The following is a 13,249-nucleotide window of genomic DNA, read 5'->3' on the forward strand; positions in this document are numbered from 1 at the left end:
GTTACTGATAATAAACATTCTACATTTAGTTTGTTAAATTATTATAAATTCAAAATTCTAGCAACGTAACTACCCTCCGCTTGGCAGGAACCAGGCTGGGGATGGGCAGTTAATACAAGTGGAATGAATTACCCACCAATCCCACTGCTTCCACCAGGTCCTGATGTTAACTGCTCTTCTGAGCATGCGAGCAGAACACCTGCTGCAAGCTGGCAGGGTCCTCTTTAAATATGCAGATCTGGGCCTAAACATGTTATTGGAATCTGACCTATAATTTTGCCCCAGTGCCTGAGTGGGAGAACAGTGATTCCATTCAGGCCTTGTCTGCCAGGAGGTGGATTGTGGTCCAGAAGAGGTCCAGTCAGGTAAGTTTAAGTTTTTTTTAGATGTCTTTGTGCATTAGGAGAGGGAGGAATGTTTCTCCACCCTCACAAATAAACCTGCCCGCCCACCTGATTGCCTTTGACCCCAATCTCCCCACTCCACCTTATTGCTTACCTGAATGCCGGGGACCGATCCTGCAGGTCCCCAGCAGCAGCCTTCTGCTTGCGAACCTCTGCTCCTGCCCACTGTGCGGGTATTGCACCTGGCCAGATTCGGGTGGGTCTCTGGTAACAGCCGGGTCTCATAACCATAACTTTTAAGATCGGCCGGACATCCATGTTCCTGGATTCCCCTGGTGTGCCACCTGCTTTGGAGCTTTTGTGTACTGTACTCACCCTTCCACTTTAAAATCAGGGCCTTTATTTGGGTAACTGGGTGAGACTTTTTTTAATTCGTTCATGAGATGTTTGAGTCTCAGGCAAGGCCAGCATTTATTATCCATTCCTAACTGCCCTTGCAGGTGTAGATACACCCACAGTGCTGTTTGGGAGGGAGTTCCAGGATTTTGACCCAGTGACGGTGAAGGAACGGTTATATAGTTCCAAGTCAGGATGGCGTGTGACTTGGAGGGGAACTTGCAGGTGGTGGTGTTCCCAGGCATTTGCTGCCCTTGTTCTAGGTGGTAGAGGTCGTGGGTTTGGAAGGTGCTGCTGAAGGAGCCTTGGTGAGTTCCTGCAGTGCATCTTGTAGATGGTTCACTCTTCAGCCACAGCGAGCAGGTGATGGAGGGAATGAGTGCTTAAAGTGTGGGATGGGGTGCCAATCAAGTGGGCTGCTTTGTTCTGGTTGGTGTTGAGCTTCTTGAGTTTTGTTGAAGCTGCACTGAGATGATTGGCTTCCAAGAACCATCTTCCTTTGTGCTACGTATGACTCCAACCGTTGGAGAGCTTTCCCCGATTCCCATTGACTTCAATTTCACTAGAGCTCCTTGATGCCACACTCGGTGAATGCTGCCTTGATGTCAAAGGCCATCACTCTCACGTCACCTCTGGAGTTCATCTCTTTTATTCATGTTTGGTCCAAAGCTATAATGAGATCAGGAGCTGAGTGGTCCTGGGGAAACCCAAACTGAGCATTGGTGAGCAGTTTATTGGTAGTAAGTGCTGTTTGATATCACTGTTGACCTTGCTGATTGAGAGTAGACTGATGGGACGGTAATTGGCTGTGTTGGATTTGTCCTGTTTTTTGTGTACAGGACATACCTGGGCAATTTTCCACATTGTTGGGTAGATGCCAGTGTTGTAGCTGTACTGCAACAGCTTGGCTAGACTGTATATTATCGCATCAACATTGCATTTAGTTGTTCCCCTTATGTTTTTATGAGACCAGAGGAAATTGAGAAATAGAAGCAGAAATAGACCATTTGGCCCCTTAAGTCTTGTCTATCATTCAGTAAGATCATGCCCGATCTTCTACATCAATTCCACCTTCCCATATTATTCCCTATATCCTTTGATTGCATTAGTACCCAAAAATCTGTCACAGAATCACAAAATTGATACAGCACTGAAGGAGACCATTAGGCCTGTCATGTCTGCACTGGCTCTCCGAAAGACCAATTTACCTAGTGCCATTCCCCCACCTTCTTGCGTAGCCCTGCAAATTCTTCCTTTTCAGATTCTCTCTTGAATGCCTTGATTGAATCTGCCTCCAGCACACTCTCAGACAGTGCATTCCAGATCCTAAACACTCACTGAATCTGCCTCCACCACACTCTCAGACAGTGCATTCCAGATCCTAAACACTCACTGAACCTGCCTCCACCACACTCTCAGACAGTGCATTCCAGATCCTAAACACTCACTGAATCTGCCTCCACCACACTCTCAGACAGTGCATTCCAGATCCTAAACACTCACTGAACCTGCCTCCACCACACTCTCTGACAGTGTATTCCAGATCCTAAACACTCACTGAATCTGCCTCCACCACACTCTCAGGTAGTGCATTCCAGATCCTAACCACTCTCTGAATCTGCCTCCAGCACACTCTCAGGCAGTGCATTCCAGATCCTAAACACTCACTGAATCTGCCTCCACCACACTCTCAGGCAGTGCATTCAAGATCCTAACCACTCTCTGAATCTGCCTCCACCACACTCTCTGACAGTGCATTCCAGATCCTAAACACTCACTGAACCTGCCTCCACCACACTCTCAGACAGTGCATTTCAGATCCTAACCACTCTCTGAACCTGCCTCCACCACACTCTCTGACAGTGCATTTCAGATCCTAACCACTCTCTGAACCTGCCTCCACCACACTCTCAGGCAGTGCATTCCAGATCCTAAACACTCACTGAACCTGCCTCCACCACACTCTCAGGCAGTGCATTCCAGATCCTAACCACTTGCTGCGTGAAAAAGCTTTTCCTCATGTCGCTATTGCTTCTTTTGCCAATTACCTTAAATCTGTGCCCTCTTGTTATCAATCCTTCCACTGATGGGAATAGTTTTTCCCTATCTACTCTGTCCACACCCCTCATGACTTTGAACACCTCTAAAAAATCTCTTGTCAACCTTCTCTTCTCTAAAGAAAACAGTCCCAACTTTTCAATCTATCCACGTAAATGAAGTTCCTCATCCCATGACTAAACATCCACAGTCCTCTGGGATAGAGAATTCCAATGATTCACAACCTTTAGTGAAGATATTCCTCCTCATCTGAGTTCTAAATGGCCTGACCCCTTATCCTGAGACAATGACCCCTAGTTCTAAACTCTCCAACCAGAGGAAACAGCCTCGCAGCATCTACCCTGCCAAGGCCTCTAAGACTTTTATACACCTCCTGGCAGAACTCTGAGAAGAACAAAGAAGATGTGATTTTTCTGAGCGTTCCCACTCCTGAGGCTGGAGTACATTATTTACAAAATTGATTTTGTTGTTTTGTTCTCTGTACAAACCATGGAACCATATTGTCTCTTACGGTATATTTATACATAGTTTTAATAAACAAATTGACCACTGATTGACTTACGTTTTATCTGGTGTTGGCGTTGCCACCATGGTTGTGAGTAAAGATGATACATTCGTGGAGCCTGAGGAGGTGGCATTAAGTAGATGACATTCTGATGTTGATATCTTGAGCTTCTTTGCAAATTTAGCAGCAGGTGGGTACACTTGAGCACAAATTCCCCAAAACATACAAAGGCTAAAACTAACCAACATACCCACAGATGCTCCCTGGGAAAAATGAAATAAAGAAAATGCTATCTTCAGGACATCATATAGAAGTACAGATAAACCAATTACTCTATCTTCTTTGGTTACAATGGTCAGATTCAATTCACATTGATTCAGTTGTACACTGGTAATAGACATGCATTCATAACACAAACAGCTGGAAGTTTTTCAGGACTTCTCCCAATCTCCTTTTGTAACTTTGACAGAAACCCTGGAGAAATAGCATAAGCATTTACTCTGTTTCTCTGGGCTTCCTGCCAATCTTCCACTAAAATTGTAGTAGGAGATTAGAAAAAGCACTTGTAATTTCTACTTTGAAATCTGTATAGTTGCACCAAAGGCTCTTGACAATTTAAGTGATGAGAGTTTTTATTTCAAGATTTCTTCAAAAGCAAAGGAGGCAGTGGGAGTGCTACAATTGGCCTCAGTATTCCTGGTTCAGGCAGGGGAAAATCAGCTAGGATTCTTATTTCTGAACACTATCCACACATGCATTTCAGGACTAATAGGATCAAGCTTGGCTGTAATGTATCCTTCCTTCCATAATCACCTAAATTGCGACAGTTATTATCAAGTTTCACACACCAATGAAGGCCACACAGCTGAGTTACTAGAGCAAAAACAAGAAATGCTGGATTCACTCAGCAGGTCTGGCAGCATCTGTGGAAAGAGAAGCAGAGTTAACGTTTCGGGTCAGTGACCCTTCTGAGTTACTAGAGTGTGCCCCACACTTGTGAAACCATACTCAATCAAGGATCAATGCTTGTAAAAGACGGGAGGAGAGATAATTAGATTGAGATAATTTTTGGATTTATTTTATACCTTTCACATCCTCAGGACATTCCAATTAATTACTTTCGAAATGTAATCACTTGTTATGTAAGAAAGTAACAGATATGGTTGAAATTAGCAAACTATTTGACTTGGGAAATAAGTGCAGGATTAGAACATGCAAGTTAAAAATTCACAAGCCTTAAGCAAGGTTATGGATTGGTAAAAACATATTTCCCCCACAGGATAGTGGTAAATGAACCAAACTCCTATAAAAGGCAGTTGGCATGGAGTCATGCACGTTTAACAAAGGGAATAAGTTCAATAGCTATTGAAAAGGGGCTGTGGAGCCATTAATCACACCACTTGATTTAGGTAGGGGAAGGAACTTAAGAGCTGAAATTTCACACCTGTGTATGATTGTGCCCTGCACTGAGGAAATGGAAAACTGAAGGTAGCATCTGCATCCCAAATCTGCATTTGCTGAATGTTTTACAACAGCTCTTTTTTGGGGTTGCACGAGGCCTATACTACTTCATTATGCAAGCTGCAATGATTCCTTTAATTTTATAAATTTGGGTTATCTCTTTGTTATCTTGAGAATTCAAATGCATTATGATATGGTTGTGCAAACAACACCTTTAAAAATTGGAGCAAAGCAACTTTGTAGCTGTAGTGTAGTGGAGGAACTCTTAAAGCATGATGCAATAGAACTAGTTTTGGGGTCTTTTGTTGCTGATTTGCAGTGCACTTAGGTGGTCCTGTAGTTTGTTTTGGATGATTAAATTACTGTTTTCTTTGTCGTAGAGTCATACAGCATAGAAACAGGCCCTTCGGCCCACTGCGTCCATGCCGACCATAATGCCTATCTATACTAATCCCACCTGCCTGCATTAATTCCATATCCCTCTATGCCTTGCTCATTCAAGGTTTTTAATTTTTAATTTTTTAATTTTAACTTTTAATTTTTTGTTTTCCTACCATTTGAGACTTGTCAAAGGCTTGAAATCTAATGTGGCCCTTCCAAATTTCAAACACTTTTCTACCATGGGGCTCTTTTGCTTGCAATCATGAAGATGTCGATGAACTGCTATTTCCTGAGACCTGCAATAGCTTTGCAAATGGCTGGTGCATTCCCAAGGAATATGAAGCAGACAAGTGGATACTGTGGTGTCTTCAATGGCTCCACCCACTAATATGGGTTGCCTTGTACAATTGTCAGAGAGAGAAAGGTGTTTGTAACCAAAAGAAAGGCAGGTGTACTGTCACAAATATAGACATTCCTATGTCTATCAACAGTCATTAAAGGGACCACAACTGAAACTGAAACAGGCCCTTCGGCCCACCGAGTCTGTGCCCACCATCAACCACCCATTTATACTTCTTCTTCTTCTTTGGCCTCCTTGTCTCGGGAGACAATGGGTAAGCGCCTGGAGGTGGTCAGTGGTATGTGGAGCAGCGCCTGGAGTGGCTATAAAGGCAATACTAGAGTGACAGACTCTTCCGCAAGTGCTGCAGAAAAAATTGGTTGTCGGGGCTGTTACACAGTTGGCTCCCCCCTTTGCGCTCCTGTCTTTTTTCCTGCCAACTGCTAAGTCTCTTCGACTCGCCACACTTTAGCCCCGCCTTTATGGCTGCCCGCCAGCTCTGGCAATCGCTGGCAACTGACTCCCACAACTTGTGATCAATGTTACAGGACTTCATGTTGCGTTTGCAGACGTCTTTAAAGCGGAGACATGGACGGCCAGTAGGTCTGATACCAGTGGCGAGCTCGCTGTACAATGTGTCCTTGGGGATCCTGCCATCTTCCATGTAGCTCACATGGCCAAGCCATCTCAAGCGCCACTGACTCAGTATTGTGTATAAGCTGGGGATTTTGGCTGCCTCGAGGACTACTGTGTTGGAGATGCGGCCCTGCCACCTGATGCCAAGGATTCTCTGGAGGCAGCGAAGATGGAATGAATTGAGACGTTGCTCTTGGCTGACATACGTTGTCCAGGCCTCGCTGCCGTAGAGCAAGGTACTGAGGACATTTATACTAATCCTACATTAATCTTAAATTCCTACCACATCCCCACCTTCCCTCAATTCCCCTACCTATACTAGGGGTAATTTATAACGGCCAATTTACCTATCAACCTGCAAGTCTTTGGCTGTGGGAGGAAACTGGAGCACTCGGCGAAAACCCACGCAGTCACAGGGAGAACTTGCAAACTCTGCACAGGCAGTACCCAAAATTGAACCCGGGTCGCTGGAGCTGTGAGGCTGTGGTGCTAACCACTGTGCTGTATATATTGTTATACTATCTGTAAAATGTTAGGAACTAATTAGCTAGGAACTAGTTATGTTTAGGTTCCAGTGGGGGTCCTCATTCATGGCTGCACTGGGGAATCATGTTATATGTAACACAAGAATCAGGTTCTACAGTACAAAGCATGGTGCTATAATAAAGCAGACTGACTCCAGCCTTTTCCAAGTTTAAAAGTGTGATTCTTTCCACCACCTGGGAACCAGAAACAACATAAAAAAAAAACATGGTGGCAGTGAGTGTCTGTGAGTAAACCTACATTTTAGACCCAAATTAGTGCCGGAAGAGAGAGACAGAAAAACTGAATGATTCGTGTGAAAACTCTAAAAAAAAAATCGAAATGTCAGCCGGGACAGGAATGAATGCACTGCTACAGCCCATAATGAATTGGGGAGCTGATGATGTCATAGAGGCATTTGAGAAGTTTAAACAAAAGTGCAATTTGGCATTCAATAGTTTCCTAAAAGGCACTAGTGAAGAGGAGAGGGTCAACTTTATCCTTCTGTGGGCTGGAGATAAAGGATTAAATTTATTTAACAGCTGGGACCTAAGCGAAGAGAACAGCAGAAACCCAGACAAAATTTTTGAAAGATTCAGCACCCGTCTCCAGCCAAAATCAAATCATTGGATATATCGATATGAATTTCAAAACCTCAGACAGGAACTTGGTGAGCCTATTGACAATTTTGTAGCAAGATTGAAAAATGCAGCCAGAAAATGTAAATTTAGGACACAGATGAACGGCTGATAGATCAGCTCATTTGGGGTTCTGCACATCCTGAAGTACAGAAAGCTCTAATCGGACAGGACAAGCTCACAATATCACAGGCTGTAGACAGTGCCAGAGTACTTGAAGCCACAAGCAGACAGATGAAGACTCTGACCTCCCAAATGGCTAACCTTCAGTTAAGCCAAGAGACAGGCAGCAGGGTCAATGCAGTGAAACAACAACTAAAGAATGTACACCAAACAGAGAGAAAGACACGCAGGAGCTGTGGAAGACGACATGAATTGACAGATAGAAGGAAATGTCCTGCATATGGATCAATTTGCAGAGCTTGCGGAAAGACCAATCACTGGGAAAAGATGTGCAGAACAAGGCAAGAAGGTTGTAGATGAGTCATCAGAGCCAGATTAGCAGGGCGAAGGAATAGTGAAGGAAACCAAAACATCCATACCCTGGAAGATGGCAATAGGTTTGAGAACATGATAGACATAGGAATGACAGTACACCTGGCTTTCTTTTGGTTACAAACACCTTTCTCTCTCTCTCTCTCTCTCTATATATATATATTCAAAATTAAGAGTTTATCAAGAACCTCTTGACTTTGTACATAATACTTGAAAATTTAAGTCTAGGCATTATAGGTACATGAAAGCATAGAATTTCAATGTTACTGGAATACAATATATGTCATCAGTATAAAGTTGCTTGGCAAATTGGTCATCCATTGATTGGGATCAGCTATATGCTTGAACCACAGAATTGCACAAAATGTCTGGATGTGACAGTTCCCAGAGAAAAGAAATTCGCACAACCATTCAGATCAGGAAGAGGCTGAGAAATGAGTCCACAATGATAAATCTGAAGGTGAAGATTGACACTGCAGCACAGAGTAACATCATCCCACTCAGACTATACCAGCAGATCTTTCCAGAAAATCTGCAGAAAAATGGTTCTCCAAGGGAAAGTGCTCTGAAACCAAACAACGTCATGCTAACAGCATATGGGGAAACTGAGATTTCACAGCTAGGAGCAACACAAATCAGAAGGACACACAAAGGAAAAGATGTTAACTGTATGTTCGATGTCACAGAAACAGATGGTCCAGCTATCCTGGGGTTGAGCAGTTGTGAAGAGCTGCAGATTATCTCAGTAAACCATGAGGTGAAGGAGGCGACACTGAGGGTTGACGATAGTACACCCAATGAAAAGTGCCCTCCGATAAGAAGCAAAGAAGATCTGGTACAAATGTACTCAGAGTGTTTTGATGAGATGGTTGGATGCTTCAAAGATTTTGAGTATGACATCACTATTGACCCAGAGATCAAACCAGTGATTCATCCCCCATGTAAAGTACCAGTAGAACTAAAAGGAAAGCTTGAAAGAGAGCTCCGAGAAATGGAAGAAAAGAAGTGATCGCCAGAGTCACAGAGCCTACAGATTGGGTAAACTCCATTGTGGTGAGAAAGAAGCCAAATGGATGGCTAAGAATTTGCCTAGATCCCAAAGATCTTAACCAAGCAATAAAGAGAGATCACTACCCTATTCCAACATTGGAAGAAATCACACCAGCACTGGCAGGGGCAAAAGTTTTCAGCAAGCTTGATGCCAGAAATGGCTACTGGAATGTGAAGCTAGACACAGAATCTTCACTGTTGACAACATTCAACACACCCTTTGGACGGTACAAATTCCTGCGACTATCCTTTGGCCTCAAAGTGAGCCAGGATGTGTTCCAACAGAAAGTAGATGAGACATACAGAGGATGCAAAGGAGCAGTCGGCATAACTGATGATATTCAGATATATGGTGTAGATGGAAAAGATCATGACAACCATCAACATGAAGCCCTGGAGAGAACCAGGAAAGCTGGGATTAAGCTAAATGCAGACAAATGCATTGTGAAAGTGACAGAATGTCAGTGCGTCGGTATGGTGTACACACCTGATGGAGTCAAGCCCTGAAAGAATCTCAGCCATCTCAGGGATGGAAGCCCCAAGAGATAAGAGAATTGAGAAGTTTCCTTGGTTTGATATAATATGTGAGCTCCTTTATTCCGCACATGTCGGAACACACAGTGAACCTGCGGGAGCTGATGAAAGATGTAGATTACCAGTGGTCAGTTACATGACAGGAGTTTCAACAAACTCAAGAAGATAGTATGCAAGGAGACAAGTCTGTCGTACCAAGACAAAGAAACCTGTCACTCTGCAAGTAGATGCTTCCACAAAAGGACGGGAGCAGCCCTGGTACAAGAGGGAAAGCCAAAAGCATTTGCGTTCAAAGCTCTGACATCAGCTGAGACAAGATATGCCAACATAGAGAGAGAGCTTTTGGCAGTCGTGTATGGATGTGAAAAGTTCCACACATATCTCTATGGGAGGAAGTTCACAGTGGAGAGTAATCATCATCCACTGGAGCAGATCTACAAGAAAAATCTATGTAAAGCACCAGCAAGACTGCAGAGGTTACTCTTGAGGCTTCAGAGTTATGATTTTACTCTGAAATATAAGTCAGGAGGAAAAATGGTGCTGGCGGTTGTCACCACAGGGGAAACATGAGATAGAAGATTTAGGCATAAAGATTCATCACCTAGTGAACGTAACACCACCGAAACTGAGTCAAATTAGAGATGAGACCAGCAAAAACTAGGAGTTACAGATGTTATTTCAGCAAGTGATCCAGGGATGGCCTGACAGGATACAGCACACACAGCCAGCAATACAGCAGTACTGGTCTATCAGAGATGACATCTCACCAGAAGATGGTGTTCTGCTGGATGGATCCAGAATAATCATACCCAAAACAACTTAGGAAGAACTTCTCCAAAAGATACAGGAAGGCCATATGGGAATGGAGAAGTGTAAGCTCAGAACCAGATCAGCTGTGTACTGGATAGGCATATACAAAATATCGAAAATATGGTGTCTACATGCAGTGTATGCCAGAAGTACAGAAACTCCCAACAGAAAGAGATGATAGCTACTGAAGTACCACCCAGATCATGGCATACTGTAGGAGTCGATTTATTCACACATAATCAAGAATGGTATCTCATAGTCGCAGACTACTACTCAAAATTCCCTTTTATCCGGAAGATGAAAGACTTGAGAGCCACTACAATAATCTTAGCAGTACGAGTTCTGTTTGCTGAGCAAGGGATTCCTGAAAGGTTAATATGTGACAATGGCACCCAATTTACATCCAGAGAACGTAAGGAATTCGCTGACCAGTATGGATTCACCATCACCTCATCACCACACTACCCAAGGGGACACAGATTTATAGAAAGACACATCCAGACGGTCAAAAGAACACTTGTGAAATGCCAAGAGACGAAGGAAGACCCAAACCTGGCCTTATTGTCACTCCGATCCACACCTCTCAAGGCTGACATGAAATCACCCGCAGAGCTGTTAAATGGAAGAAAATATGACAACTCTGCCAAGAAAAATACGTCCTTCAAGTGACCAGGAGGAAATGAGACAACAACTTACTGAAGCACACGTAAGAGGAGAGCAACACATCAACATATGTTGAATATGCTAAATCCCTACCCGAGCTGTTGAAAGGACAAACTGTACACGTACAGGATCCAATCATGAAAACCTGGAGCCCAGCAAAAATTGCTATTGAAGTTGAGACTCCAAGGTCATATATCATTGAGACTGAAACCGGTAACCAAATGAGAAGGAACAGAATCCATATTTGACCTACACCTGAGCTGGAAAAACAGAAAAGACCATCAACAACACCGGAAACATTACTATCCAGCGAGACAACATTAATAACATCACCAGCAAGTGACACGATATCACCTGTACAGCGTGACAACTCACCACTGAGAGCAATAAATGCCAAATCTACAAGATGGAGGCACAACATCTTACCAACCAAGCGATACCGTGAATAATAATAAAAAATACACGCTATAAAAGACTCTAAAAAGGGGTTCAGATTATTTCCACAAGTCAGATGATCTTTATTTATATTGACAGTTATATTGATAAAGGGGCATTATGTTTTAAAGAAAGAGGGATGTTATATATGTATATATTGTTATACTATCTGTAAAGTGTTAACAACTAGTTCCCTAGCTAATTAGTTCCTATGTTTGTGTTCCAGTGGGGGACCTCATTCATGGTTGCACTAAGGAGTCATGTTATATGTAACACAAGAATCAGGTTCTACAGTACAAAGCATGGTGCTATAATAAACCAGACTGACTCCAGCCTTTTCCAAGTTTAAAGTGTGATTTGTTCCAACATCTGGGAACCAGAAACAACATAAAGACGAAACACCAGCTGCATTCATGACAACCCAATGCCCCACATGGGACTTTAAACAGGGATCTGGCCCAGGCTTAACACCTACTTCAGCAGCTGGCTCTTGATACCTTTTTTTTGCCTATGCCAACAATAATGACAGCGTGCATATTGCCCACCATATTGGAGACTTGGGAGCCTGTTTAGTGCTTGTAAAATGGGCAGGGCACCATTGAATTTTTAAGCTGGTTAGTTTAAGGTCTTACCTTGGCATTGCTTTTTGGAAACAGAGCTGCTAAAGTGAATACACCCAGTATGGGTCCTAGAATCAACCCATCAATACTTCGGGTTAGCTGAGGAGAAATATAAAAGAAACACTGTTACATCAGTAATAATATTGCTGTTGAATATAACTTAATAAATTAAAATATGCCCATTATGTAATTATTTTTAACTTAATCATGTGTTTACCTGCAGTACATTTTCTTGGAAGAGAGAAGTTAACGCTGCAAGAACCATTGTTGAAAGCCCAAATATCATAGCTAAATATAATACAGAAGAAAATTAGCAGGAAAGTACTGTTTGTGGACACTTAAGATACTTTACTCTTTCCTTTCTCCTTGCCAGTTTGTTCCCTTCACTACAATGGCTCCGAATGAGTTCAGCTCAGGTGCCACAGGACAGGGCTCAAATCCGGAGCACTTCTGGTTGGCAAGGCTCAGCTACTCATTGGATAAACTCACTGTTTGCTTTTATGACACTTCCTACTTCCTATATGCCATACATTTCTTGTTTGAATGCTGTAATTTGAGTGCTTGTTTGCTTTAATGGCAGTACAATTGTTGGTATTTGTAATTTCTTTTTTGCAGCAGTGATTTCCATCTGAACAAATTTTGGGCTCGCTGGTATTTACCATCTCTGGGATTTTTCACATCCAATATGTCAAATTCCAGCTTAATGAACGGAATGCATCATCTGACAGGTCTTCTGCTATCACCAACAACAACAATAACATATTTATATAGCGCCTTTTACATATTAAAACATCCTAAGACACTTCCAAGGAGCATTATAAACCCAAATATGAGTGGAGATATTAGGTCAGATGATTAAAAGTTTGGTCAAAGCGTATCTTAAAGAAGGAAAGTGAGGTAGAGAGGCAGAGAGGTTTAGCCAGAGAATTCCAGAGCTTAGGGCCTAGGCAGCTGAAAGCACGGCCACCAAAGGTGCAGCGATTAAAATTGGGGATGCTCAAGGGGCCAGAATTAGATGAGTACCTGGATCTCAGAGGGTTGTGGGGCTGGAGGAGATTACAGAGATAGGGAGGGGTGAAGCCATGAGTGATTTGAAAACAATGATGGGAATTTTACAATCGAGATGTTGCTTAAACGGGAGCCAATATAGGCCAGCGAGCACAGGAGTGATAGGGGAATGAGACTTGACGCGAGCTAGGACACGACTTTTGGATGACCTTAAATTTATGGAGGGTAGAATGAGGGAGACCAGCCAGGAGTGAGTTGGAATAATTAAGTTTAGAGGTAGCAAAGGCATAAATGACCAGCAGATGAGCTGAGGCAGGGATGAAGTCAGGCAGTTACAGAAATGGAAATAGGTC

At 43.0% G+C, this 13,249-nt stretch overlaps 1 protein-coding gene across 2 annotated transcripts in view; it reads right to left on the reverse strand.

The window, feature by feature from the left end:
* Window positions 1-13,249, reverse strand: part of LOC137384449 (sodium-coupled monocarboxylate transporter 1-like) — a 97,636-nt gene that overhangs the window by 20,744 nt on the left and 63,643 nt on the right. For both annotated transcript variants that reach the window (XM_068058526.1, XM_068058527.1), the window contains exons 12-14: window positions 12,106-12,176; window positions 11,901-11,987; window positions 3,361-3,566 (exon numbers count right to left, since the gene is read on the reverse strand). In XM_068058526.1, coding sequence (XP_067914627.1) covers window positions 3,361-3,566; window positions 11,901-11,987; window positions 12,106-12,176 — 364 coding nt within the window. The remainder of the gene's footprint in view (window positions 1-3,360; window positions 3,567-11,900; window positions 11,988-12,105; window positions 12,177-13,249) is intronic.

This window comes from Heterodontus francisci, chromosome 26 (genome assembly GCF_036365525.1).
Source record: "Heterodontus francisci isolate sHetFra1 chromosome 26, sHetFra1.hap1, whole genome shotgun sequence".
Lineage (NCBI taxonomy): Eukaryota > Metazoa > Chordata > Chondrichthyes > Heterodontiformes > Heterodontidae > Heterodontus > Heterodontus francisci.